General features: G+C 40.6%; 1 protein-coding gene across 9 annotated transcripts in view; it reads right to left on the reverse strand.

Moving 5' to 3' along the window:
* Nucleotides 1-24,322, reverse strand: part of ASPH (aspartate beta-hydroxylase) — a 169,516-nt gene that overhangs the window by 54,917 nt on the left and 90,277 nt on the right. For all 9 annotated transcript variants that reach the window (XM_061599800.1, XM_061599833.1, XM_061599809.1 and 6 more), the window contains 4 exons: nucleotides 23,712-23,756; nucleotides 19,331-19,384; nucleotides 17,953-17,997; nucleotides 125-160 (listed from right to left, as the gene is read on the reverse strand). In XM_061599800.1, the coding sequence (XP_061455784.1) occupies nucleotides 125-160; nucleotides 17,953-17,997; nucleotides 19,331-19,384; nucleotides 23,712-23,756 (180 nt within the window). The remainder of the gene's footprint in view (nucleotides 1-124; nucleotides 161-17,952; nucleotides 17,998-19,330; nucleotides 19,385-23,711; nucleotides 23,757-24,322) is intronic.

Below are 24,322 nucleotides of genomic sequence, written 5' to 3' on the forward strand. Positions count from 1 at the left end.
ATGATGCATTTAGTTTGGCCCTATTAACACACAGAGCCAAACAGTCTCTGAAGTAAACTTCCAGAATTTATGCAATAGGACAGTTGTACACTTTCTCTAACCCTAAGCATTTGCAATATCTTACCTTTTTCTTTCTGCTGAGTTTCTTTTTCACTTTGTCCTGGAATATGTAAAAAAAAATTGTTTCATCATCACAGGGATAATTTTAAGAACACATACAACTGGAGTAATACCCAAAAGGTATAGCATATATTTCCATTTGTGCAATACTGCTGGGTTTTCAAATCACTCACTGTCCAAGTAAAATATAAGGTAGGCATTATAGATAAAATATGTTTTGCCTGAAAATGTGAGGACTGAAGTTCACACCTATCACCTCAGTTCACTTCATTCACATGAGTGGTTTTGCCTGCACAGACTTGCAGCATTTATTTATTTATTTATTATCATTAGCTTCTAAGGTGACATAACATTTTTTGTCTTCTTGCATTCCAGATGAACATAACTAGTTCCCTCTGGAATATACTGGTAGGGTTGTAGTCAACTAAATCCTACTCGGAGTAGACCCACTGAAATTAATAAATTTAAGTTAGCTATGTACTGTATTAACTTCTGCTCTGAGTAGGACTAACACTAGCTACCAACAGTAGTTTCTATGTATAGACGTTTCAAACTTACACTTTGTTTATATGTGGCAGCTTTCTACAACCAGATACCTTCCAGATGCTTTGCAATAAGCCCTGGTCAGCATGGCCAATGGTCAGTGATGATGGGAGTTGCACTCCCAACATGGAGGACATCAGGTTTGGGAAGACTCCTGATATATGCCAATCCTCACCACCCCAATGTGATTGCTTCTAGGACATTGGGCAATTAATGTGCTCAAGACTTGATCATGATCATATGCAATCACCAACTGTATGAACCGACATGATTTGAGCTATCATCTTTTATTTGAACATCATTGGGAGCTTTTGTCCTGATGCAAATAGTGGCTTCTGTGGAGTGATTTTCACCAGAATCATGGTGAGGGGAAGGGTTAAACTCCAGTACCCTGCCCACTGCAGTTCAAATCCTGAGCAATGGATCCCAGAAGCTGCTAGCTACAGTTCTTAAAATATACATGCAAAATTAAGGTCACATGTAATTCAGAGTACCCTCTCGCCTAGACTACTGTAATGTGCTCTACGTGGGGTTACCCTTGAAAACGGTCCGGAAGCTGCAACTGGTACAGAATACGGCAGCTCGCCTGATTAAGGGTAGCCGCCAGCGAGACCACATCACTCCAGTGCTGAAGGAGTTGCACTGGTTACCAGCTGCTTTCCGGGCCCAATTCAAGGTGTTGGTTTTGACCTTTAAAACCCTGCACGGTTTTGGCCCAGTCTATCTGGAAGAGCGCCTCCAGCATCATCAACGTTGCTGCCCAACAAGATTAGCCTCAAAAGACCATCTCTCCGTCCCACCAGTTAAAACAGCTAAACTGGTAAGAACTAGGGAGAGGGCTTTTTCAATCGTGGCACCCACTCTGTGGAACTCCCTCTCAAATGACATCCGCCATGCCCCCTCCATGATGAGCTTCCGCCGGACCTTGAAAACCTGGCTCTTCAGGCAGGCTTTTGGGGCCGGTTAGGTTTTAGTCTTATTGTTGGAATTTTAAGGTTTTAATGTGAATTATATGTTTTTGCATTGTGCGGTGCCCAGAGTGGCATTAGACAGGGGAGAATTCACCTTTCTTGTCCTCCTGGATCTCTCAGCGGCTTTTGATACCGTCGACCACGGTATCCTGTTAGATCGCCTGGAAGGATTGGGAATAGGAGGCACTGTTTTACAGTGGTTCCGTTCCTTTCTCTCTGACAGGCATCAACAGGTAGTATTGGGGGATGAGGTTTCAGACCCTTGGCCCCTCACTTGTGGAGTGCCACAGGGTTCTATCCTCTCTCCCATGCTATTTAACATCTATATAAAACCGCTGGGAGCTATCATCAGGAGTTTTGGGCTGCGGTGTCACCAATATGCTGATGACACGCAGCTCTACCTCTCTTTTAAATCCTCACTGGAGTTGGCTGTGGAGACCTTGTCCAAGTGCCTGGAATCCGTGAGTGGGCGGATGGGAACAGGCTGAAGCTTAATCCTGATAAGACCGAGGTGCTGCTTGTGGGTGACAGGGGAAGGTTGGGTGTTGTTGACCTGAGGCTTAATGGGGTGAGTTTACCCCTGAAGGATCAGGTCCGCAGCCTCGGGGTTGTTCTTGATTCCAAGCTGTCCATGGAGGCGCAGATTTTGGCAGTGAGCTGGGCAGCTTGGTATCAACTACACCTCATACGGAGGCTGCAACCCTACCTCCCTATTCATCAGCTCCCACTGGTAGTACATGCCCTGGTCACCTCTCGATTAGACTACTGCAATGCGCTCTACGTGGGGTTACCCTTGAAAACGGTCCGGAAACTACAACTGGTGCAGAATGCGGCGGCTCGGTTGCTTACAAACAGCCGCCGCTGCGATCACATCACACCAGTGTTATTTCATCTACATTGGCTTCCAGTTGTTTTCCGGGCCCAATTCAAGGTGTTGGTGTTAACCTTTAAATCCCTATATGGTCTCGGCCCAGTTTACCTGAAGGAGCACCTCCAGTACCACAAATTAAGCCGCCCGACTAGATCAGCCACGCAGGGCCTTCTCTCAGTCCCACCAACGAAAACAGCTAGGTTGGTGGGGACTAGAGAGAGGGCATTTTCAGTGGTGGCCGCCACTCTCTGGAACTCCCTCCCGTTTGATCTTCACCATGCCCCTTCCCTGGATACATTTCGCCGAGCCTTAAAAACTTGGCTCTTTGGACAGGCCTTTGGGATCTCCAGGGTGGGCTAATTTTTCTGTGATTGTTTATTGTTTCTGATTGCCCTACATAGTTTTACGCCTGCATTAGTGTTGACTGCATTGTATTTTATTCTGTAATTATATTGTATTTTATTGAATTTTAATATGTACGTCGCCTAGAGTGGCTTCGGCCAGATAGGCGACACAAAAATTAAATTTATTATTATTATTAAACCAGCCGGATGGGCGACTAATAAATTTAATTAATAACAACAACAACACTGTCAGTTCTCAAGGAATAATTAGGGTGCAGCCTTTTTATGTCCAAGATAGATACATGTAATGGGATTTCCCCCCAACTGCTTAATTTGCATTCTAATCTTAGAGATGTTACAAGAGATATGTCTCTCTCCCCCCCCTTTCCGGGAACATTTTGCTTTGTTTTGGTGCTAATCCCTTTTCCTTTCTGTTATAACTACCATCCAACACACCATGTAAAGCAAATCCGGGGAAGTTAGCCATGTTCATATATCAAAAGCAGGGAGCCTTGTGGCACCTTAAAAATGAACAGATTTGAAATGGAAATGGACTGCCTTCAAGTCGATTCTGACTTATGGAGACCCTATGAATAGGTTTTTCATAGTAAGCAGTATTCAGAGGTGGTTTACCATTGCCTTCCTCTGAGGCTGAGAGGCAGTGACTGGCCCCAGGACACCCAGTGAACTTCATGGCTATGTGGGAATTCAAACCCTGGTCTCCCAGGTCGAAGTCCAACACTTTAACCACTATGCCACATTTATTATGCTATAATATATTAGTCTTCAAGGTGCCAAAGGACTCTGCGTTGTTTATGTGAAGCAACTTTTTTCAGCTATGTCAAATATCCATTTAAATTCCATCCATGGTATGATACAGGCCTGTGGTCACAGTAATATAATGGGTACCAAGCTGCCTTAAAAGCCTTCATGATGGCCCAAGATCAACTCCAGTCCTGCCCTCACTGTAAGCCTCGCTTGCTATAAACCTTTCTCTGGCTATTTCTGACCCGTACAGTAATTTTGTGACCGATCACTAAAGCATTTCTGAACATTTGTGAACAGTTATTGGTACACGCTGCTATACTGAAACAAAATCCAGGATCAGCTCAGGATATTGCCTTAGTACATACATTGTGAACCTATCACCAAGGGGGATACTAGCCTGCTCCTGTTTCATGGTGCAAGGGTAAAATCATACGATAAAACTGGTAAATTCTTCTGAATTAAAAAAAATGTAACCAGTTGATAGCAAGCACATAGCCTCTAGGAGAAGCAGGTATAGGACACACATGAATGCACAATGTGCTGGTTTAAACACCCGTGTTCTGGATAGTAAAATCATTAGTCATTTCAAATGTTGCATGGTATAAAGACACAAAACTACAATTTAAAAGACATGTCATGTCAACATATTGGAAAATAATGACTCCACCAGAGAAAACATTCTTTTATATTTTATTGCAACCAAACATTACACAGAAGAAAAGGTTTATCTTTTAAAAGTCCCTTTCACCTTGCTCCCCATGGCACACTTATGTAAACATGAAAATAATATTATTATAAGCATTTTAAGAACTTGATCACAGCATAATAATCCTTATTTCAGAATTCTAAAAATATATTGCCATTGTATAAAAACACAACACTTTTTCTCCCATGTCCTTAAAAATATGGCTTTATAAAAAAATATTGCTCTCACTTAGAAATATGCAATTTTTCATTCAATGAAGAACAACACTTTTATTGATTTTATTTATTAATTAAGTTTGTATCCCACCTTTCCTTCCAAAGGAGCTCAGGGTGGCAAACACATCAGTGATAAAACAACACTTTGCCTCAATCTATATATAAACAGAACTAGAGGACTATTACTTCCTGAAAAATATGTATTCATTTGGCACAATCCTTCCTGTGCAGATCTCCCATTCCCTGTATTGGCCTATTGTGATGCCTGAGGACACACACTGAAGTGGCAGTGGTGGAGAGAAAGGGCTCTGTTATGACTTGTGGGAATCACTCATGCACAGATGCAGTGCCCATGTGGAAACATGCCCACAAAAATCTAGGATATATGCTATGTACACACTCATACTACATAGAGCTATCACTATCTTGGATTCCAACCCAAGAAAAATGCTTAGAACACACTGCAATTCTCTTTAATATTTCTAAACTAATATAATAATAAAAAATCAAATAAGTCCAAGTGCTGATTACAGTTCACAAGACACATACCCTACAATAATCTTAATGAATTCCCATTCACTTCAATGATGCTTAGTGTTTCTTATGATATCTCAGTTTAAACTGAGATTATCTTTCTCAGAGCAACAGCATTAAAATGCAAACTATTCCTGAGCCAAAACAAGAATAATTAAAGTACTGTGAATCCAAGGTTAGGGAACAGCACCATGCAACAACTATCTAATCCCCTACCTTTGTTAAAGTTCACCTTCATTCACGAGCAAAATTTTATTAATACGTACTGATTTATATTTAGAATAAGCAATTTATGGTAAAGCATATTTATTTATTTATTTATTTAATTTCTATCCTGCTCTTCCTCCCAGTAGGTTAACATTAATCAGTCAAATTCTGACTCATCAGATAACAAAGGCAAGCATTGTCTCTGGAATAATCCCATTTATTTCAGAGGAACTACTACTGAATAAGTGGTTGTAAGTACATAGCCTATGTATTTATGGAACAGTGTATTACAATGGCAAGCCAAAGGGCAATGTGAAAAGATGTAATTAAGCCCATATAGATGTCTTGCTAAAGAATTCTTTAGTGTTTGCTGTAGTATTGTGTTCTATTATCAAAATCAAATGTAAAACATTAGAAGAGCCAGTCACAACAAGAACAGTTGCCAGGGGCAAGGGGGAGGAAGAGGCAATCATTTAAGTCATCCTGCACATAGTTTAACGCCAGCTGAGATCAGCTAGAATGCGAACTGATATGTATATGTCCAAGCCAAAATTTCACAGCTCTGTTTTAGCAGTGTTTGCCATAAGAGAATGTAAATACATCAAAATGTTATGTGATCACATTTTAAAACTTTGCTAAGATTGTTTCCAAATGGTAATGTATCCACAGATTATATATATTTATATATATATATATATATTAAAATATTAAATCATTTATTGCTACATTATAAATAGGATATTAACAATTATGTGAACACATATAAAATTCAGACACTACATATTACTTGTTCACTAATAAGGAAACCAAATTAGAAATATGTTCGCATATTAAATGCTACAAAATGTCAAAAATGTATATTGGGGTTCTAAATATATGCTAAAGGTATACTAAATTGTAAGCTGAGTGCTACACATTTCCAGAGAGTTTCACAAGTGATACCTACATCGTTTTTTGCATCTATAAATTAAATGAAAAATCTACATTGACCAGAATGTATATTCAGTTTAAAAATAGACTTCTAGTGCTTGCTACACCATATGAATAACATCTGCATGAGATGCATCCCAAATGGAAAGGTCTCTTAGTGTCATTTGTGAAACGCCTTTAGTGTTTCCCCCTCCCCCACAAGTATCTGAACTGCTTGGATGATTATGGCACAAAAAGTCTATAACAATCATCTGTTCCCATTGTGTAGAGTATGGTTTAGGCTGGTCCTCCTGCTGTAGGGACAGTCTTTTTGAAGCTTTAAGTATCTGAAAAAATAAGGGGAGATCTAAATTAGAGGACCAACCATGATACACATTAATTTTTAAATAATATTTAATACTGATATGCAACTTTGTTGCAAAGTACTTAATTTGGTTGCATCTATCTTTTCTTAGAACTATAAGAGTTTTAGACACAAAGTTGCTAGCTACTAAAGAAGGGAAGCAATAGGGCTGCCCTTTTGAGCAAGGAAAGGAGAACCTACACCCCCCCGCCAACTCTCTTTCCCTCCACACTCACACACACACAGTAGAAAAAAACCACCGGTATGATGAGAATTGTAAATCCTTTTTGGTGTGGGCTGGGCCACCCAAGTTAACAATGGAGAGACAGGTTTGTTTACACCCTAATAATCTCCAAATGCAGCTTTTTACTTTCCCATTCTATAAGCAGGGTAATTGGCAATTATTCAGTTGGGAGAAACTAAAGGAGAAAACATGGAGATATACACGGGGTGGGGGCTAAACCTGTTCTCCACCTCTTTTGCCAGAACCACTGAGAATCATGCCTTGTTGGTCTGTATAGACTTTCCTCTTTATTTACATAGTTCCATCCTAGGTTCTCTACACTAGATTGTTGAAGAAAGTTAGAAACTGTTTTATGTGTATATATTTGGAATGGGGAGAGGAAAAGTTATGTTGAGGTCTCTAATATACTGTCCTGTCTAATTTTGTTTCAGTTATTAATGTGCAAGGGTGTGGACAAGAAACGTGTAGCTGTGCAGCCTACTACATGTTCTCATCCTGGCTGCTTCATGCCAGCAGTGAAGGGTTGACTGGATGGGGCCAGAGTGTGATGACAACTTTGTTGCATGATGGGGTGGACCCACTGTCTTGAAGAAGGCAGTGATTCAGCCACTCCTGAAGAAACCCATCTAGCACCCAGAGGTTTATGCCTACTGCCACCCAGTCAACACACCCTTTGAGGGGCAAGGTGATCTAGAAGGGAGGGATGGTTCAGCTAAGTGATTATCTTGATCCATTCCAGTCAGGGTTCAGGCCCACTTATGAGACAGAACTGAGCTTGATCATCCTGACAGATTACCTTCTTCGGGAGAGGGACAGGGGAGTGAGATCCTGTTGATGTTGCTCTCAGTGGCTTTGATACCATTCACCACATTATCTCCTGGACCATCTCTATGCCTTGGGATTGGGAACACCATTCTACAGTGGTTTTACTCCTATGTAAGGTGTCAGTTTGAAAGTATTATTAGTGACTATGTCTCAGCTCCTTGGCAATTGATTTGCAGGGTGCTACAGGGCATAATTTTGTTCCCAATGCTGCTTAATATCTACATGAAGCTACTGTGGGCAGTCATTACGAGATCTGGGGCAAAGTGTCACTAGTATATTTATGATACACGCCTATTATGATACCCTGATGCCTGGATGCAGAAATGGGCTGGATGAGGATTAATAAACTGCAACTCAATCATAACAGTAGAGAGAACCTATAGATAGGCAGCTCCGGATGGAGATGCATTCCTACAGAACAAACAGGTAAGTAGCCTGGGAGTACTTTTAGATACACCATTGTCACTAGAGGCCCAGATGACCTCACTGACTCGGAGTGCCTATTTCCAACTTCAGATGATACGTCAACTACAAGTTCCTGGACAGAGATAGGCTTGCCATAGTGATCCATACCTTGGTAACTTCACAATTAGACTACTATACTGTCTGGGGTGGATACTGCGCTAGTGCAAAATGAAGCTGTTAGGGCCGAAGTGGCAAACCTCTGGTGCATGAGGTCTTCCCATTTGGTCCACCAGGCCATTTTGACCAAGCCATGACCACCTGTCAAACCTGCTTTGGCATAGTGCAATCCAAACTGAAACAAGAAAGGACACACCTGGGTCAAAAAGGTTTTTGTAGGTACTGCTGTTCAGTGGCACCTGCAAAGCATTGTGCATAGTACCCTGTTCAACTCTTTGCAGGCTTCAACAATCAGCTAATTGCCTGTGCTTGCACAAAACTGGGCATAGTGCTTTGAAGCCCCAATGATCAGCTGATTGTCAAGGCTTCAAAACACAATGCACCATACAGGACAAAAATGAGTGACCAGGCATCACTGTGATATCAGGTGACTGGCAGGTCCCGTCCACCTATCAAATCCAGCCCACAGAGGGTGGTGGAAGAGCCAGGTTCAAGATTTTGTTATTGACATTTAACGCCCTAACCAACTTGGGACTAAGATACCTAGCAGATCTGAGGTCCATCTCTTTATTTGTTTTCTACATTGCTCAGTTTTATTTGTGAGTTATAGTTGCATTTTGCTTTTCATCTCATTTTTAGAAAAACTATTGAATGTTATTTTTATCATTTTTATGTAAACTGCTTAGAGATTTTTATGTTAAGCAGATATATATATATAATTAAATAAATTTAGGAATCACAAAATGTTAAACTTTTTGAGTAGACTATTAATACATTTCAGTCTTATTTACAGAACCACCATGATTAGAACATTTATTTCTATTTATTTATTTTATTATTTATTATTTGACTTGTATCCCACCCTTCCTCCCAGCAGGAGCCCAGGGCAGCAAACAGAAGCGCTAAAAACACTTCAAAGCATCATAAAAAGACCTTAAAATACATTAAAACAAAACTTTAAAAACATAAAAAAGCTTTAAAAACATCCTTTAAAAAAAGGGTTTAAAACATATTATTAAAGAAAATGTATTAACCGCAATTCTAGCACAGACGCAGACTGGGATAGGTCTCAACTTAAAAGGCTTGTTGAAAGAAGAAAGTCTTCAAAAGGCACCAAAAAGATAGCCTGCCTAATATTTAAGGGGAGGGAATTCCACAGGGTAGGTGCCGCCACACTAAAGGTCTGTTTCCTATATTGTGCAGAACAAACCTCCTGATAAGATCTGCAGAGCGCAGTGATCGACTAGGTATATAAGGGATAAGACGGTCTTCCAGGTATCCTGGTCCCAAGCTGTATAGGGCTTTGTACACCAAAACTAGAACCTTGAACTTGGCCCGGTAGCAAATAGGCAGCCAGTGCAGTTCTTTCAGCAGCGGGGTGACATGTTGGCGATACCCTGCCCCAGTGAGCAGTCTCGCCACTGCATTTTGCACCAGCTGCAGCTTCCAGACCAACCTCAAGGCAGCCCCACATAGAGTGCATTACAATAATCAAGCCGGGAGGTTACCTGTACATGGACAACAGTGGTCAGGCTATCCCGGCCCAGAAACAGCCGCAGCTGTCTTATCAGCTGAAGCTGGTAAAAGGCACTCCTAGCCACTGAGGTCACCTGGGCCTCTAGTGACAAAGATGGATCCAGGAGCACCCCCAGACTACGGACCTGCTCTTCCAGAGGGAGTACGACCCCATCCAAAGCAGGTAACTGACCAATTATCCGAATTCGGGAACCACCAACCCACAGCGCCTCCATCTTGCTAGGATTCACACTCAGTTTATTGGCCCTCATCCAGCCCACCACTAAGTCCAGGCAGTGGTCTAGGGCTTGCACTGCCTCTCCCGATTCAGATGTAATGGAAAAATAGAGCTGGGTATTGTCAGCATATTGCTAACACCTTGCCCCAAAGCTCCTGATGACTGTTCGCAAGGGCTTCATATAGATGTTAAACAGCATGGGGGACAAGATGGTACCCTGGGGCACCACACAGCACAACTGCCAGGGGGCCAAAAGATAGTCACCCAATGCTATTCTGAGAGCGACCTTGGAGATAGAATTGGAACCACTGTAAAACAGTTCCTCCAATACCCAGCTCACCAAGTTGGCCCAGAAGGATACCATGGTCAATAGTATCAAAAGCCGCTGAGAGATCAAGTAAGAATAACAGGGGCGCACTCCTCCTGTCCTTCTCCCGATAAAGGTCATCCATGAGGACGATCAAGGCCAATTCAGTCCCACAACCAGGCCTGAACCCAGACTGGGATGGGTCAAGATAATCTGTTTCATCCAAGAGTACTTGCAGTTGGTGCGCCACAACCTTCTCAATCACCTTCCCTAAAAAGGGGGTATTTGCAACTGGTTGGTAGTTGTCACAAACCAATGGGTCCAGGGTGGGTTTTTCAGGAGTGGTCGGATCACTGCCTCTTTCAAGGCACCTGGAACCACTCCCTCCCGTAATGATGTGTTGACCACACCCTGGATTCACTTGGTCATATCCCCTCGGCAAGCTTTAATAAGCCAAGAAGGGCAAGGGTCGAGAGGACACGTTGCTGGCTGCATCATCGCAAGCACCTTGTCTATGTCATCAGGCCGCATCAAGTGAAACTGTTCCCAAGAAGTTGCAGCAGATGTTGCACTTGACACCTCATTGGGGACTACAGTAGATGTAGAGGGGGCATCAAGACTGCTATGGAGGCAAGCAACTTTACCCTCAAAGTGCCTTGCAAACAATTCACAGTGGGCCTCCGAAGGGTCTAAAACTCCATTCCCTGGAGTTTATGTCAACAGAACCCTGACAATATGGAAAAGCTCCACCGGAAGGCTACTTGAGGATGTGATGGAGGCAGAGAAGTGGGCCTTCTTTGCCGCCCTCACTGCCACACAGTAGGCATGGTTATGATGTTTTACTTGTGCCCAATCAGCCTCACAGCATGTCTTTCGCCACTTGCGCTCTAGCCATCATCCAGCCTGTTTCATTGCCCTTAGCTCACTGGTGTACCAAGGTGCAAACCGGGCTCCACAATGCCGGAGACGGCGCTCGGGGGCAACCGTGTCAAGAGCCCAATGCACCTCACTGTTCCAGTGTGACAAGGGCTTCAACAGGGTCACCTGCTCTATCTACTTGGAACTCCCCCAGGGAATTCAGGAATCCAGTGGATTCCATTAGGTTCCGGGGGCAGACCATCTTAATCTGTCCATCACCCCTGCAGGGAAGGATCGGAGCTGTAAGTCTAAACTCTAAACCTTTGGGGTAGAACTTGTCTTATACCAACAGTAACTATACAGTGATAGCACTATATAAACAAGAGAAACACAAAATGTACTCTGAATGCCCCAAAAGCACAGTATAAATGCTTAACATTATTATTAACTAATAAAAAGAAAAACACATTAGAAACTTCTAGAGTATTTCAGAACTACCTTACTCTTGTGCCATTCAGATAAATTCAAATACATATGTAACCTTTGTTAATTAAAAAATATGCTTAGTATGTGTACAGTAAGTGATATGACAGTCTTTTTAAAAATTAGATTTAATGGAATGGAATGACAAAGCAAATGTCATAGGCAAGTTACCATAACTCAGCATCTCATTCCAGAACCCTTTATACCTTCCTTATGAGTAGCTATTTGGCTTGCACCATTTGACTTTGGGGGCTGCAGTGTATTTTGCCACTCTGTTGCTCATACAGAGACAGTTGCTTCTTGTCCCAAATTAAATGGTAAATTGAATTGCTGTGCCTACAGAACACTTACTTTAAAGCACACACTGCAGGAAGGGGCCATGCACACAACCAAAATAAACTGGGTGTCTCTTCTGTCTATGTTACCCTTATCTTTTCCATCACAATCTTAGTCTTATGTTTGACTCCATCAACTGCCAAATTCTTTTTATTTTCAAGATGTCTGAGAACCGTTCTCTGCTTTTCACATATTTGTAAATTTGTCAAAATCACAATTTTTGCACTCCCTCTGTTAGATATTTTACATTTGGCCTTTTTGTCTCCTCTTTCCATTTCTACCTTCCTAGATCACACCATTGAACTCCTTCTGGCTGGAAAAACCTCTCCTCCTCTGTTGCTTACAGCCCTTCTCTCTCCTTTTTAAGTCTATTTCTTTTCAAGATCCAATCCCTGAAGCCAAGCCATTCTTGATTCACTTTAAGCTCATCCATGGGCATCCAGAAGATGTTTTTTCTCAGTTTGGAAGAAAGGGACAAGCAAATATTCCAAGCAAACATAACTAGCAAAAGAGAATAAGCCTACAATCTCTGGTAGATCTGGTTACTGAGTGGTGGCAAGGCCTGGGTAGACCTGGCCTCTGAGAAACTTATATTCCATGTATACTCTCTGTTATTTCTCAGTGGATACACCTGGCAACCAGACATCTTTTCTACTTACCATTAAAACCAACAATTTTTCCCTAGTTCCACTCACCCTCTCCAGCCCTTAAGTGAATTGCTCTACAATCAACTTCACAAGATCATCCCCCACCCAAAAAAAGCCAACATGCCAGAGTAACATTGGCCTATATTCCAGACTTCTTATACACTACTCTAACTCTCTCCACCCTCCAGCAAAGTGCAGTGCTGGAATAGCCCACACTCTCTCAGCCACAGTCCTGCGCCCCCTGCAATAAGGATATGTATTTGCACTTGCAGAGTAATTTTGTAAAATGTTTACAAACTGGAGGCCAGGGGAGATTTTTTTTGTATGAAATATGACCTAAGTTTAGAAAGTTGATGAACTCCTGTCTTTGACATACTACTTCTCAAATACAGCTACACGAAAATCCTACACACCTGAATTGTTTTCTATGAAGCATCAATCATTTTTGTATCATAGAAGACCAGTATAAACGCCTTTAAAACAAAGCAAGAAGTTCCTTCACTAGAGTCTAGACAATGGCTATTTCATCAGCCATATCTTTGTCTAATTGGCTAGATCGGCTTTCCTAAATGGCAGTCATTGCTATGACTTAATTCATTTGCAATCAGGTTAATTTACAAAACAAATGAGGAGAATAGCGTCTACTCATTTTGCCTCATATTTTTGGTTCCACAGTGCTAGAAACTTTTTTTAATAAATGAAAACAGAAATCTGGCAATTATGGCTTATCTGCTTAGGGGGGAGTATTCCCCCCTTCCCAACTTCTATGAGTTCACCATATCTGCAACTCTACTGTTACCTGATACTTCTCAACTCTGTCCTTTAGCAGCAACACAATTTATTTCTAGAGTGCTTATCATATGCTACTTATTTGTCCATCACTGACTTTTCTTTTGAAGAACATAAGACGAGCCTGTTGGATCTAGCCAGTGGGCCATCTAGTCTGGTACCCTGTTCTCACAGTGGCCGACAGATGCCTATGGGAAGCCCAAAGGACTTGAGTGCAACAGCTGTGACCCCACTTGTGATTCCCAGCAACTGGCATTCAGAGGCATTCTTCCATACTGGCCTTTAAAATCTAACACAAGCCCTGAAGGCAGAGACATTTATTATCTCAGCTGTGCCTAGTCAACCTTTTAGAAGATTTAAATGTCTAAAAGGCAGGGCCAAACTCTGAAATATTAGAAATACAAACTAAAAAGAAGCAAAAGCAATGTGCTTTACAGAAGCCCAAAGCTGTGGACACATTTTATCTATCATGCAATAATGTGTACATTTGCAGCTGTGACCCAATCCCTTTGTCACTTTACTCATTCTGATACATTAAAAGCATACAGAGAACAGGAATGAAATCAGGAATTAAAATGGTAGCATCTCTAATAATTCTTTGGTGCTAATCTAATGCTAGATACAGCATTCCCATCATTTCATCAGATACCAGATATTGGTCTGGTGTATTCTTGAGAGGCATGAAATACAAAAATCCAGTTTCTCCCACAAGTGGTGTTGATAAGCAGTCACTGCAGATGTACTGCTGGGCAATCTTTTCACATTAATAGATCACAATCCTCTTTGCCAGGAAGTTTAGACTTGTGCTTTTCAGTGTCTACTCCATTAGACTATGTACCTAGAAAGCTGAATGTTTATTCCACGTTGCAAGCTACAGATCTCCATTGCTTGCATTGTGGTCCTGGACTTAGGTTCTACTAAGTCATGATACAAGGTTCTGGGAGTAAGGCAATACTAGATACAGTGAGGTGAATGCAAAGGAGACACACTGCATGGTGGATCTATGGTAAGAGCAAGGTACAGCAGTACCTGCAGAGTTCCCTTTTTGCTCTGGCCAGAAAATAAGCCTTACCTTAGCTTTCATGGGGGTCAAATTTTAACATATGACCTTTTCTGTCCTACCGCTGGACAAGAAGCTTCTTTGTTGGTCTGTCTGAGTACTGTATAGTTTCCTCTTTGGCCTGACCTTAATGGTGGTGAATTGGCTGAAGCCCATCTAGTATGTCTTAATGATATCAATAGGTGGACAATATACCACTAATGGTTTCCACAGTTCTACTGGTTCAGTGGCTGTTAAGAACAAACTTTGTGATAGGGAGATGCAGATAAGGTTTTCTATTCACACTGCCAAAATTAGGCCTTGAGAAGATATTGTGAGTATGAGAGTTGTAGTGCATTCACTGTTGTTTTGAGAACCTCTATAGGATTCTCCGTGGCGCAGAGTGGTAAGTGGCGGTAACGCAGCCGAAGCTCTGCTCACGGCCAGAGTTCGATTCCAATGGGAGGAGGAAGTCGAATCTCCGGTAAAAGGGGTTGAGGTCCACTCAGCCTTCCATCCATCCGTGGTCGGTAAAATGAGTACCCAGCATATGCTGGGGGGTAAAGAAAGGCCAGGGAAGGAACTGGCAATCCCACCCCATATATATGGTCTGCCTAGTAAACGTCGCAAGACGTCACCCTAAGAGTCGGAAACAACTTGCACTATAAGTGCGGGGACACCTTTACCTTTATAGGATTTTCCAGAGAATTAGATCAATGGTAGAAATGGCACGTTCAAGTTTCATTTCTTGAGCAAACTTATCAGAACTGAGGATGCCTTCAACAATGGAGCAGTGAATGAAGCCAGTATAATAAAGCACAGATTAAAGAGATGAACACAAAACAGGATCTTTGACAATGTCCCAAACACTTACATTTTTAAGACTAGATAATGGCAGTGGTAATGGATTGTGGTGCACTGAAGACAAAGGGCTTGTTTTAGTATATTGAACACTGTTTGTGCCTCCATCAGCTGAGAGTTCTGAACGTTTGGTTCAGAGGGTGTTTCAATTAACTTTACACATTCCCAAACAGAAGAGATTCAATGACAATCTGTTAGGACATAAATAAGAGGCTACTCCACAGCAAATAGCTGTTTTCAGAGACCGGGTTATGTTATGTTCATATGCAAAAGAATAATTGAGTAATATGTCACAGCAGAGACCATGTTATTTGCTACCGAAAATGAATCCCCCTTTATATTTTTGAATGACTACTTCTTCAAAGTCTAAATGGCCTAATAGCATTTATGGCAGAAGTATAGTTGGGGGAAAATACTACATATAGGTACAATGTCTGTTCGGGTGACAGGGAATTTTGGGATTCGTTGGACCAGGGGTCCTGGATGAAATTGAAGACATAGGCTTGCAGCAAAAAGTAGGCCTTTATTAGTTACATGTGTACGCACGGTCAGTCTCCCTCTGATTGGAGAGCTGCAACACGGCACTGCTTGTTTGGGTTTCTATACATTCCAGGGCAAAGACTTTAGCATTAACGAATCAGGAGGTTACACATCAGCATTACATAGGCATTACATAGACATTGCACTGTCTACATTATGTTCTAGTCAATTTGGCAATGTTCAGTACTTCACATACCAGTACATTTTCACTATGAGCTAAGCATTTCAGTTAATGCAATTCTTCCTACGTCTTGGGGAGTATAGGGATGTTCAGTCTCTGTTCAGTGTTACAGAGTTCAAGCTGTACCATACATACCAGCACAGTCAGGGAAGATAGCTCTGAAAAGAAAAAGGTTCTGGCTGGCTACTAAACTATTAAAATATTATAAACCTTTACAGCTTTATAAAAGAATATATTTTGCTCATTGTTTGTATATAAAGAATTCCCCATCAGGGGTAGGGCTCCTTGTCTCTGTGCCTTTTAGGCTCTACAAAGAGAAGTGTTGGAACAAAAACATGAAGTTGAAAAGAACCTGCAGCATAACCTAGCAGCCCTGGCTTAATGGACCCACATGTAGATAGGGCATAGGAGACCTTGCTTGACGTGGCTTGCTCAGAACAAAAGAAAAGTCTTGCTGAAAAAGACCAAACGACCATCAAATACAGCATCTTATCTCAACAGTGGCCAGTTAGATGCTTCCAAGACAAAGCAAGTCTTGAATGCAGGCAACAGTAATTTCCTGTTGTCTGTCCCCAGCAATTAGTATTCAGATGTTCACTGCCTATGATCCTGGAGGTTCTGTTTAGGTATCAAGAGTATTAGCCTCTCCTAGACCAATCTTCCATGTTTGTCTAATCCCCCTTTAAAACTACCTAAGCTAGTTCCTATCACTACGTCTTGTATCAGCACTCTGCATTGTGTGAAGTAATTCTTCCTTTCATCTGTCCATGAATTTACCGCCCATAAATTTGACAAGGTGAAATACTGTGTACATTTTATCCTTTATGATAACTGGCCAGTATCAAATGCGAAAGAGAAAAGTAGTGAGGAACTGTCAAGTGCATGCGAAAAAAGTTTATTATGCATAAGAAATATCCACAAAGGCCTTCATCAGAGGGATTGTGAGATAAAATTGTAGACAAAGTATCACTACCATAGGTTTTTAATGTATATTTTTAACAGCATTTATGGCAGACGTATAGATGGGGGGAAATCCCACATATAGGTGCAGTATCTGTTGGGGAAGGGCTCCTTGAAAACCGTACTTGCAGAGAGCACAGTGATGCTGCTTTCGTCTCAAAGTGCCCCTGAAGTAGGCCTTTGTAGAAATGTATCTGGCCTAAATGTTTCTCTATGCACTTGGGGATTCTTTTTTTCTTTATTCTTTTTCTCTCTTCGAACTTCAGGATAAACTCACTATATAATAATAGGATTTTAAAAGATTTCTAGTAAAAAATGAAGTTTACGGCAGCAAGGGGACATTTTATCAACTGCAAAAGACTGCAATTTATGTATGTCTCATTTTTACTTGAAAATCTTGTGGAATTCAAAAATTATTACCTATGGCAGACCTACTTCATCCAAACCTCAATGGTAATATTTCACACAGTCAACTAGTTGAGTATTCAACTAATGTTTCAGCAGGACTGTCTGCAGCGATGCACAGTAATTATTGCTAGAACCATCACCCGAGTGGGACATTGATTGCAGATGGGGTACAGCAGAGAAAGGCTTAGAAGGAGAAATTAGCTAACAGAGAATAAAAACACCAATCTAAAGTGACATCTGTGTCCATTAATTGACTTCATTCTAATTCTGTCCCTATCTCAAAGCCAAAGGAGAAGCAGTACGAAACTCCATTTGCTTGAGTATGCTTCCAGCATAAGAGGAATATTGCATAAGCCTGCATGAACCTGTTTACAAAATTGCATTAGGAAGGATGCCCAGACTATAGCTTTGTGTCCCTCCAAGAATAACAATTATCCTTTAAGCTTTTACCAAAAACTTCAAGCACCTGCCTAATATAGTTTTTCTTTCTAGCATTAAATTAAAAAAAATTAAAAAATACTTTTAGCAAACACAGCCTGAAATGTACATTTCAATTTAAAAAATGGAGCCTCTAAAGACTGACTTACCAACTAGATCATCATTTGAATAATCTTCCACTTGAACAGGAACTTCTGTAATTCAAAATTTTGTAGCCATTTACTATGACAAGTTTTAAGCATATTTTTTCAATATTTTGTTTTCATTTGTTTACCAAGATGTGAATCTGTCATTGTTGAAAAAGCATATTCTTCTCTTCAGAAGTGAAATAGTACCAAAGATTTAAAAACTGACATAGAGGGGAAAGAACACTGGTAGTGGGGCTACAACTTCAAATACTACTTCAAGTGTGACAGGACAGGACTCTTATAAGGAAAGCATGTCCATATCAGCAAATGACCCATAGGCAGTTCATTATATCTGACGGTACATGTGTGCAAAATCACCAAGTGTGACTATAAGGTTGCATTGCCAGCTCTCAGACAGAACTATTTCCTGTTTAATAACTTTGTCACTTAAAAGTGGCCCTTGTACAACCAAGAATCAAGCCTTGCACCAAGATTATTGTATTTTGTCTTTAATGCTTCACATCACACTAATTACAAAATATTGATGTGTTATATAAATATAAAAATGATAAAAATAAAAACACAATAAATTTCTGATTATGCACTTTCTTTCATCATCATTGTTTTCTTTGAAAAAGTTGGTTGGGTTTGCTACAATCATAACTTCAACAGGGAAAGTCTGACCACTCTACTAGACTAGGCTACAGCAACTGGTAGTCCTTAATACACTGCCTGAATATCTAAGGAAACAATAGTAACCCTACAATTAGACTGCGGAGTCTGCCCACCATGGCTGGGGGATTATCCATTATCACAGAAGCCCCAACGTTGACTGCTGAATGCACAGTAGTGAATGCACTACTACCAGTGGTGTTCCTGCCAGTGGTAACCAGAGCTAGGCCTTGAAATAGGGCACTACATTGGGAGAGCAGGGTTGGCAAAGGATCTGCTGGATCCTAAGTCAGCCCATTTCCACGTGAGGAACCTAATCACACACACACACACACCCGTTGTACCAGCCTGGAGTAGGTGCAGTGAAAAACAAACAAGCAAACAAAAGCCCACACTCCAGCCTGGAGGAATTTGGATTCAGCAGTGGCTCTGACACTACAATTGTCCCTGAGACCAGGTGATCCCAAGATAGGACTACCCTGTAAGCAATGAAGGTCTATTTAAAACCCTTTTATTAATAAAATAAATAATATAGACTAATGAACTACCATGGGCATTTTAGTTTCTAAGAAAACCTGGTTATAAAACAGTTCTGTTCATGTGATAGTGTTATATGTAATCACAGAAATAATCAGAAAAAAATATTTACATGCCTTGGTAAGCAATTTTGGTCACAAGCAGCATTACATAAACATTTTAGTTTAGTATGAGAAAATATTGTACAAACCTGTATCATGAGGTTGATCAGCCACCTGATCATCTGCATGTTCTCTTTCATCTACTGTTAATAAATTAGAGAAATGTATATTATTTTACATTGTGTATGCCTGTGTTTTTATTATTATTATTGATAATTTTAATGAAATAAACTGATCAGTTTAACACAGACCAGAATTTTTTTCTATAATCTTAAAGACCAGATTTAAAATAAAATAAAAATATTCAACTAAGATTTTATGAATCTTAAAAGATGATATGAAGCCCATAGGTTGTCAAATTGTACACTGAACACAGCATAAAACCTTATGTGGCAAGACATTTATTATTATTATTATTATTATTATTATTATTATTATTATTATTATTATTATTAAACATCCTGAAGCTATTTAACAATAGAACAATAACAATAAAAACATATGTAAAGTTTCAATCTAATGCAGATAAAAACTGGAATAAAAATTTAAACCTAAAAAACTTTTTCAATAGATGCCAAAGAGACAGTAAGGACAAGAACCTGTCTAAAAAGTAATGGGAGGGAGTCCAAAGGCAGGTACCACCATACCAAAGGTCCAAATCCTACATTGTGCAGAATGACTCTCCTGATTAGATGGTATCTGCAAGAGGCCCCCTCCTGCAGAGTGCAGCAATCAATTGAGTATATAGGAGTGAAACTATCTCTTAAATATATAAAATAATGAAATAATATGAGATCTGCCATATTTATTTGAAGTTTCTGAAAATCTAAGTTTTAGAGATATACTGATTACTGATATTCAGTTCTTCAAAGAACTTATCTAGCTGTGAGTTAATAGCTTCATCCCTTGACAGTCTAAATGATAACCGGAAATCAATGTAGATTGTACCTTGTATTACAGGGAAAAGGTAAACAGTGATTTCCCACTCATCTTTTGTAAGCAGTTAATTTTTAATAAAATATTGCCTTATGTTTTTAGACAAATAACTAAAAAATTATGAAGTTTGTGCCATCATAGTGAGATATTTTTTGCTACCATGTATTTTCTTAAACATTGTTTGATTTCAAAAATGAGCAAATCAACCACAATGAATCAATTTCTGGATTCATAAAACAATACTTGGGTCCTTAAAAATAAACAAACTGATGTTCCAAGGGCAGTGCAGTTTGAGTATAATGGCCATGGCCATTTTTAAATTGGTATGCCTCTTTTTGAGGCAACTTTGAAATACTGAGCTTCCATATGACAAGAAAAGACTGTACTAACTAACCATCTCCAAGTGTAAATTATGTCAAAACAAAATTGCAACGTTTGCTGGTAGAGTTTACTCTGTGATTTTGCTAACTACAGAGTATGAGACCAAATACAACAGAAAAATGCCCAGCAGATATCTAGGAAAGAAACCAAAAGCCCAAGAAGGATAGGAGGCTGACCTACTGGCTCACAGGATCATCAATGTCAGCTAGAACTTCATGTTTAACGATAACCAGGGTCTAGGAACTGGGTCACCACAAGACAGCTACAAAGCAGCTGGAGCAGAGGAGGATGTGATATGAAACAGAGAAATCGTGGGTAGAAGGGAGTGCTAAACCTTTCTCCCATTTGCTGCTTTTCCTCATGAAGTAGGTAACACTAGGGATGGGATCTGGTGCCGCTTTGAAAACATTCTGTCAAACTAACAGGCAGTATCAGCTGCTTTACCTGTCCAATTTTTCCCGTCCACAATTATTGATATTAATACTGATATTTTCTTTCAAAATATTGATATTTTGAAAGGAAATATCAATAAATAAAAGAAAATATCAATATTTTGAAAGAAATAAAATATAAATTATTTTGAAATAAAAGATTGATAAAGGAAAAGAAAGCCGCTTCCCTACTCCTCCTTCTCCACTGTGAGAGAGGCTGGTCAGTTTTCACCTTAGCCAGTAGAGACCAGCTATTTTCCTTTTGCAAAGGAAAAGAGGAAAGCAGCTTTTAGTGCCCCCTTGGATGAGTCTTGGCTTGCTTTCTTCTGCCTGAAGTTTGGATTATTCCAGTGGTGGGGAGTGGCAGAGAGTGAGAGCGAGAGAGAGCTGTACTGCTATGTTGTGCTGTGCGTAAAATCAATTAAAGAACAATATATTCGAGGGAATATTGAGGAGGGGAAATCAGTGTCAGGGAAAGTCTGAAGGTTGGAGAAAACAGGATCCCTCTGCAAAGATGGAAAATATGCAGACCATTGAAACATCTGGTGCTAAATCTGAATATGGTGGAATTCTTGCCCATCCCTAGAAAACACACATCCAGAAGTCTAGCTGTGTAAAAAAATGGGTTGAGAGCAGGGTATTTGTGGAGAAGTGCTATATATGTGTTTGTTATGTTTACACTTAGAACAAAAAATGTTATATGACATCTGTGACTGCCATGAAGCTTGGTGTTACATTGTTGGTCTGTTTAGTAGTGGTTACTTGGTGACAGGTTCTGAGAGGAGAGAGACACAATTGCTTTAAGATTACATTAGATGAGGCCTGGATCAGATAAATTCCTTCTGATTGGCTGAAGGTTCCAGGCTGTAGGGAGTTAACTGTCAGTTAGGGAGAACAGTTGGTGACAGTTGGAGTGGGGAGTTAGTTGGTGAGAATGGCTGAGGGGAGAACTGAGGCCTATATATTACCCAAGGTGTCACTAATAGTTGTCTGATGAACATCAGCAGGGATCTGGTGACTGAGGTGGTATGAGAGGCTGCCCTGAAAAAAAGCCTTGCCAGAAAGAAGTGACACAAGGGGAGTTATAACACTAGCTAAACTGTACAAGCAGCTGGGAGAACAACTGGAGAAGCTTTAGGGTATAGAGGCAGGTTGGCCCCAGTAGCTGGACTGGGTCGCGGAAGTAATTGGCTAGGGTGGAGGATTAGGGAAATTGGCCCGAAGGCAGGGCTGGATTATCCATTAGGCTTAGTAGGCTGAAGCCTAGGGGCCCGGAGCTCTTAGGGGCCCATGGGGAACTGGCCCAAGGGCCCCTGGAGCTACAGGGGGCCCTCCGCTCTCCTTCCATGATCAGCAGAAGCATCAGCGGACCGCCATCCTCCCGCTATCCCCCCACGTTACCTACCTTTCCGTTGTTTTTTGCAGCGCACAGATTTGCCATCAATAAAGATGGCGGCCGAGGTTTCCTTAAGGGACTGAAGCCTCTGCCGCCATCTTGGCTGATGGCACGGATGCGTGCTACATGTGCGCATTGCTGCCATCAACCAAGATGGCGGCAGAGGCTTCAGCTCCTTAGGGAAACCTCGGCTGCCACCTTGATTGATGGCAAACCTGCGCGCGCCGCAAAAAACAACTGAAAGGTAGGTAAAGCATGGGGATGGGGGGCCCAAACACCAATCAGCCTAGGGGCCCTCCTCAGCTTAATCCGGCCCTGCCCGAAAGGAGAGCCACTTAAAGGCTGGTGACTCTGCAGTCTTTAGAACCCATCAGCAAGCACCTTTACAATCCCCAAATAAGTATCAGTATTCCTCTTTTGTAAATAATATTCCTTTAATAAGCCTACAAACATAGTTTAAGATTCATCCTGTCTCTCAGTGTTGGTGTCCATCTCACACTTACAGTCTTCTATACACACTACTAGGAGGGTATTAAAAGTATTCTGGGTGAACTGGTGGCAGCGAAGAGCTAAGGAAGCCTGTGTTTACATGAAATGAGGCTGGGGGATCCCTCACAGTACTGCAGGGCAAAAAACAGAGGTAGTGAAGGGCCCTTTCTCCACTTCTAAATGCACCCTCCACAGTCACTTAGCAGGTGTTCAATCCTGGATTCCAGTCTGAATCCCTGCCATTCATATAATTCTGGCAGTAGATGCTGATGTTATACAGTAAGGAAATTAGAAGACAGATCAGTTTCACACATATCCTAATAACTTTCCTTGGCACACTTAAGATAGGTAGCTTTAAAGGTGGGGAAGAGGTTTGGTGATCTTTCCTATCTCCTGGTGACAGAGAAACTTAGCTTCCTCTCTTTCCCTGACACAGTGAAGGGAGATCTGCAAAAATAGCTCTCATAAATCTTTCTGTACTTCTCACATAACACTTAGGAAGGCCACACTGATTTGTGATTATTTGAATACACAGAAACATGCAAACAAATATGTAATATCTAAATACTTTCAGAGTTTTCAAGTGGATAGTTAGATCCAGATAATGTAATTTTAATCAACACATTCAGCAGTTTAAAAACTTCATCATATACAATAAAGCTTCTCTAAAAGTACCTCTCTACTGAACATTCTTCTTATTCCACAGTTACACATATGACCAACTTGTAAAAAATGCTTATGTGCATTAATAAAAAATAACTTTAACAAAAGTTATACTCAAATTAGTAACTCCATTTGCATTGTTTTTCCCTCCTCAGATAATTCATGCATACATACTTGACTGAATATGTTCTGTGACAGAATCTGGAAGATCTGCTTCATCTATAGGAGATATAACAATGAATTAGATGATTAGATGTTAGAGCAGCAACCACATTAAAATAATACAAATCTTTCTTTACTTATAAAGAACATAAACAATTATTTTCTTATATGAAAGCTGCAGCAAGAATACTGTTTGTACAGAAATTGAGGTCCCAGATAACACTGTTACAAATCTATAGATAAGGCTTTGGAATTTACTTCATCTGAGAAACTGACACACTTTTTGAGATTAAAAGAAATAGAACAGGGACAAAATAACTTTAGAACAAATTGGATTCTGTTTATTGCTGAATGTACCATTGGTCTCACCTGAAAGGTGATTTTCATAGGAGTGGGCCATCACTGTGGGAAATAGTTCCACCTATCGTGCGAAGGCAAGAATGTTTTTGAAGTCAAGACTAGGGATGTCATGCCCCTCCCACTCTCCAGTTCATTCGTAGCGAGTCTAAAAAGAGATATCTAAAAATACAAGAACAAGGCCAACAGGCCCGCCAGGAAAATAACATAATAGTCACATGCATAACAACATGACTCTAACATAACTACATAACATAACAGAACTA

This window comes from Rhineura floridana, chromosome 1 (genome assembly GCF_030035675.1).
Source record: "Rhineura floridana isolate rRhiFlo1 chromosome 1, rRhiFlo1.hap2, whole genome shotgun sequence".
In the NCBI taxonomy this organism is placed as follows: Eukaryota; Metazoa; Chordata; class Lepidosauria; order Squamata; family Rhineuridae; genus Rhineura; species Rhineura floridana.